Below are 5,416 nucleotides of genomic sequence, written 5' to 3'. Positions count from 1 at the left end.
GAGGCGGGCCCAGCGCCGTTACCCGGCGACACCCAGGTTCTTCACCCGTCTATTGGCTTCTCCTGCTGTCCGTCAGCTCGCCTTCCGTTCCCATTGGCTGAGGCGCGGCGGGAGCGGGAAGTTCGCTCTCGGGCCGCTCTGAGAGCCGCGGTCGCTGTCCTTCCGCCGCTGCGGGACCCCCCGGGCGGCTCCCGGAGGCCTCGGAACTCCCCCGCGGGGAACCCGGCCCCGCTGCGGGCTCCATGGAGCGGCTGCGGGAGGTGAAGGCCCTGCTGAAGCAGTGGGAGGCGGCGTTCCTCCGGGAGCGGCGGAGAAAACCCACCCAGGTGCCCGGTGGCGGCGGGTTTGAGGCCCACGGGAGAAGGGCCCGTCCCCGGCACCGACCCCCAGCGGTGGGCCCCGACCTTCACCCGGGTGGGGGCCGAGGAAACCTCACGGGTGGCTCCCGGGGAGGGCTGTCCCCTCACCGGGACCCTGTTTACCGGGGTCACTGTGCCAGCTGTCAGCACGGTGTCACCCCCAGCGACGTCCCCGCCTCTCCGTTAACCTGTTTTCCACAACGTTAAAGCCAAGCGAGTGTCCCCCGGCAGAGCCTGGCAATGTTTCTATAAAATATTTCCGTAACGTATATCTAAAGAAATCACAGAACATCCCAAAGTCAACATCAAGCGTGATGCTGCCCCAACTGCAGTTTTCTTTAAAGAAAAACCCCAAGCCAGCAAAAAAAAAATAAGTCCTCTCATTCTACACTAGCAGAAAATACCGATAATTTGGTCTGTAGCCTAAAATAACAGTTTCTACCGTGTTTGCTTTGCAGGCTGACATCGAGGCGGCTCCGGAGGACACCAAACGTAAGTGCCAGCCCAGCCACACCCATACCCTGGGGGTGCTTGAGGGTCCTGGGTGGTGCTGGGCTCCCCCACAGGCAGCTGTGGGTGCTTTGTGGGTGGGGTGACCCCACTGTGCCATGCCAGCCCCTCGTCATCAGGCTGGTTTGATACTGCGGGGGGCCTTTGGTGGCAGATATTGATGGTTGCCGGTGTGGGAACTGCTCTAGTAAGTACCAGATATCCCCAAAATCAGCCTTGATGATCTGTCGCAGGGCTCTACAAGGAGTATAAGACGCTCAAGCAGCAGAGAGAGAAGTCGGATCCCTCCCAGCTCAGCCCCTCCTGCCAACCAGCAGCCCAGGAGACCCCAACTGCAGAGCAGGTACTGGAGAAAACCCTGCTTTGGCCTTGGGTTTTGTCTCCAGGAGCCTCAAACCCCTGAGATTTGCCCTTGATGCGAGCGCTTTCGGGGTGTTTGTGCTTTGTTCTTTACTGTGGGCAAAACCCTGTTCGTCCTGCCTGTTTATAAAGGAGTTTATTTAACTTTAGCAGGGAAAATTAACTAATGAGCACCGTATTTTTGGCTTAAAGAGAGAGTAAGAAACCCCCAAAAGAGCCGTTAAGGTGGGAATTAATACGCCTCCAATCCCTCATGTGCTTTATGCTCAGTGGCATCCAGGCTGCTGAAAGCTCAGGCTTGTTTTAACCAGGCTCTTAACAGCCAGGCCCTGTGCTCGGGGTGACGGTATAAATACCTCGGAATTATGTTTTTTCACCCCAAAATGTGCTGGAAAGACACCGTGGCCAAAAGATGCCACGCTGTGATAACATCACACTTGTTCTCCAGCTTCTTTCTTCTCTCTGAGGTATTGCGGCTCGTCCCCGTGATGGGATTTAACAAATTTTAGGATTGGAAGGTTTCGATTTAACAAGTTTGGGGATTTAACAGTTCGAATTTAACAGTTTGCGGTGTCGTTGCAGGCGCCGGACTCCGGTTGTTGGGGAGCACACCTGAACCGGCAGCCCAAAACCCCCGAGCTGTGTCGCCGCAGCCGCGCCGTGCCGAAAACCTCGGCTCAGTACTACGGGATGAAGCTGAAATCCAACCTGGGAGCTGCCGGGAAGGTCAGGGCTGGCCAGGGACCGGCGCTGAGCTCTGTGGCGTGGAGAGAAGCTTCTCCTAAAGCTGCTTGTGACCTATTTTTTTTTCCTGCTCTGGCCGCTCCAAAATAGCGGCCCCTGCACCAGAGCCCCCAAAATGGCAGCTCGCGTGCCGGAGACCCTTAAAATGGTGGCTCTCTCCTGACAGGGCCCCCCAAAACGGTGGCCCCCATGTCAGAGCCCCATCTAAAATGTCAGACCTCTCCTGCCAGAGTCCCCCTGCTGTTAGCAGAGGGTGGAAACTTATGGTGGGGAGCACCCACAAACACTGGTGAAGGTCCTGTTTGATTTGGAGGTGGGGTGTAGAGTTTTGGTGGATGATCTGACTCCTGACACCTCCAAAATCTGTCCTCTCCTTGTCCGCAGGAGACGCCCCTAACCCCGAGGAGGACCCCAATTCCTAAGAGGACCTTGGCTGTCCCTGAACTTCACACAAATTCGGGGACAGGTGACAAAGCCGCGTCCCCAGCACCGGCAGAGTCTTCGCAGAGTGAGAGAGACGAGCCGGAAGATTTCCTCCTTCCTCCCTCGGTGTCAGGGCTGGCCCCCATCATCCTCACCGCGGGGTTGAAGTCCCCCCCACCACCACCACCAGATAAATTCCAGCAGCTGAAGCGAACGGTGGCACAGAGACTGGGCTCACTGGATCCCGCCTGGCTGCAGAGGTGCCAGGAGATACCCGAGGATAAAGGGACGATGCTGGGTGCCACGCAGGCTGGGGAGGAGGGAAGGGACAGCTGGCCCCCCCCAGAGCAGGATGGACGTGGTGGGGGAGCATTGGTGGGAGATTCCAGGAGGAAAAGGCCACAGGGAGACAATGGAGAAAACGCGGCAGCTCCGGCGAAGCTCAAACGGTGCCGCCGAAGCTCGGCCGAGGGAGTGTTCAGCGCTGCCAGCAGGCTGAAACAGAGCGATGAGGAGGAGGAGAAGAAGGAGGAAGAGCACGTGGCAGCCCAAAAGGAGAGCGGGAAGGTGTTGGATCCTTCAGAAAACATCCTGGGGGAGTTGGAGGAGGAGGAGGAAGAAGAGGAAAAGCCCAGACACACGCGCAAAGCCAGCGCTGCCAGGTAGGTCCTTGGCGACTTCCCCGGTGCTGCCACAGGCTCACCTGCCTCAGTGGAGCTCACACCTCGCTTCAAACTCCCCGTGGGGGTGTTGCTGGAGCAAACGAGCCTTGTGGAAACAAACCCGCTAATTAAACTCAATCAAACACGGGCTGCAGCGATGCCACCCGTCACTCGAAAGCACCAAAAAGCTGTTGGAAAAGGAGCTGAGGGGGCTTTTTCCTATCCATTGCTATAAGTAATGAGCTGCTTTTTCCCAAATTCCTCCTTTTTTGCCTGAAGTCAGGAATTCTGGGGGGAAGAAATAAGTTGGGGGTGGGTTTTCAGTCTGATTTTCTGATGGAAATATACCCCACGTGCCTTTGGCCTCCCCCCCCGAGCGTCTACATCGCCTTCAATTGCATTTAAAGGACAAAAGATTTAAGAGCTTATTTCCCTCAAAGTCATTTTGCAGGCAGGGCACCGGGGCTCTGCCCGCTCCTGCCGGCGCTGGGTGCAGGCAGGAGCTGGCAGGAGGTGTGGATGGAGTCCTAATCCACCCCTCTCCCCACAGAGCACCTCCACGGGGAGGCGAGAACTTCGTCAGGCTTAACCTGAAGAAAAAGTCTCACGTCCGAGGTTACGCCCTGCGGGGAAATCGCCTTCGCAAGCAGGTAACGTCCTGCCCGGCACATCACCGACATCCTCCCGCTCTCCCTGCCAAATCCCCATGAAATGTGAATTCATCCAGACCAGGTTGGATTTAAAACTCTCCCACCTCTCGCTGCGCTTCGCCTCCTTCTCTGAATTTCCATAGTTTGCCTTTTAGTTAATTTATTTTTGTGACCATGTGGGAGAGCGGCGCAGGCACGACTCTGCTCCCTGCCCCTCCCACTCCTGCCTGACTTTCCTGCCTTCAGTGGCAGCTTTGCCCAGAAGATGCTGTGCGAGGGGAAAGACCTCGCCGTAGCGGGCTTGTCCTGCTGGGTAAAGAGGCTCCTCAGCCTTTCCAGCTTCTGCCACAAAACCCTAGGATTTTTTTTTAATTACTATCTCCCCATTAATTAACTTGAAACCCTTTTGGATTGTCTCGGGGAGGTGGAGCATCAGCTAGAAGAAAATTACCTTTATTTTTAAAGCTTGGCGTGTTCATGCGACGCTTTGGCAAAAGCCCGGCGTGCGGGACGAAGTAAAACATCATAAAACACCTTTTTATTTTTAATAAAAATATAAAAATAACTGGAGACGCTCCCGTTTCGCAGCTGTGGAAGCAGAAGTGGCAGAAGAAAGCGGAGCAATTCGGGGGAGGCGGCAGATCCGCCGCCCGACGCTCAGATGTCTGCTTCAAATGTGGCGGGACGGGGCACTGGGCATCGGCGTGCCGGGGTCGAGGTAAGGCTTGGAACATGCTGGGTTAAAGGGGGGAGTTTAGCAAAGCCGTGAGTTGGGTTTAGATGTGGCCGTGCCGGAGGATGGGAAGGATCAGTTGGGTTTTCCCACCTCCCTGCGGCTTCCCTGCCCTTGAGGATTTTGAGGGATTATAATTTGTGGAAGAAGGTCAAAAGATGAGGTGGTTTCTTTACTGCGGGTTTAAGTAGAGACGGCTGCTGGCCCGCTGCCGGAGGAGAACGGCCACGCCGATGAAGAGGAGGAGGCTCCCCTGCCTACGCTGGAAGAAGTGGCTCGTAGGACCAACACCGGCTGCAGAGAGCTCTCCGGTGAGGCCGCGGGGTTTGCCGGGCCTTGCCTCACTCTCCACTGACACACTGTGGCTGGCTCTGGGATGAACTCGTTTATTTTTCCTCCATACCCCGGGGAAATTCGGTTGCGTTCCCAGGAGGGTTTGCTTAGGCTCAGAAAGTGGATTTTTGGCAGGTTGGGTTTATGCCGGGATGTGTCTTTGCTGAGAACGCTGGTCTAAAATACCAGCAGGCTCCCTGCGTGGTGGGGGGTGTCCAGGCAGGGTGGGAAAAGCCACCTGCGGGTCCCGACTCCTGCCTTCATACTCGGCAGAGAGCGGAGGCAGCGACCGGGAAAAATCTGAGAAGATTTTGGAGGCCTCGACTCAGCTGGATGTGTGGAGGCCGATGGACGAGCCGCCCACTCCCCCCGCGCCCGTCGAGCCCCTCTACAGCCGTGGGCCAGAGGGGAAAGTGCAAGGTAGGGGCTCCCCAGGGCGCTCTGAGAGGGCCTACGGGTGGATTTGACCCCTCTGACTCCTCATCCTGACCCTTCCTCCTGCAGAGACCCCTCAGGAGGTGTTTGAGGCTCTGAAGGCGCTGGGCTACAGCTCCTTCCGCCCGGGCCAGGAGGTGGCCATCATGAGGATCCTTTCAGGTGAGGGTTTATTTCTTTTTTTTTCTTTCTTTTTTTTTTTTTTTT

At 56.5% G+C, this 5,416-nt stretch overlaps 1 protein-coding gene across 1 annotated transcript in view; it reads left to right on the top strand.

Moving 5' to 3' along the window:
• Window positions 1-227: 227 nt before the first annotated feature.
• The window catches only part of RECQL4 (RecQ like helicase 4), a gene marked incomplete at its 3' end in the record, with an annotated part of 7,340 nt that continues 2,151 nt past the window's right edge, over window positions 228-5,416 (top strand). Inside the window, exons 1-10 of the mRNA XM_026867388.1 lie at window positions 228-326; window positions 818-851; window positions 1,103-1,212; window positions 1,812-1,955; window positions 2,358-3,058; window positions 3,609-3,708; window positions 4,297-4,426; window positions 4,630-4,752; window positions 5,048-5,194; window positions 5,279-5,371. Coding sequence (XP_026723189.1) covers window positions 243-326; window positions 818-851; window positions 1,103-1,212; window positions 1,812-1,955; window positions 2,358-3,058; window positions 3,609-3,708; window positions 4,297-4,426; window positions 4,630-4,752; window positions 5,048-5,194; window positions 5,279-5,371 — 1,666 coding nt within the window. The remainder of the gene's footprint in view (window positions 327-817; window positions 852-1,102; window positions 1,213-1,811; window positions 1,956-2,357; window positions 3,059-3,608; window positions 3,709-4,296; window positions 4,427-4,629; window positions 4,753-5,047; window positions 5,195-5,278; window positions 5,372-5,416) is intronic.

Source organism: Athene cunicularia, unplaced genomic scaffold, assembly GCF_003259725.1.
Source record: "Athene cunicularia isolate RWA unplaced genomic scaffold, athCun1 SCF_33, whole genome shotgun sequence".
In the NCBI taxonomy this organism is placed as follows: domain Eukaryota; kingdom Metazoa; phylum Chordata; class Aves; order Strigiformes; family Strigidae; genus Athene; species Athene cunicularia.
The sequence above is the reverse complement of the archived record's forward strand: the minus strand, read 5'-3'. Positions and strand labels throughout refer to the sequence as shown.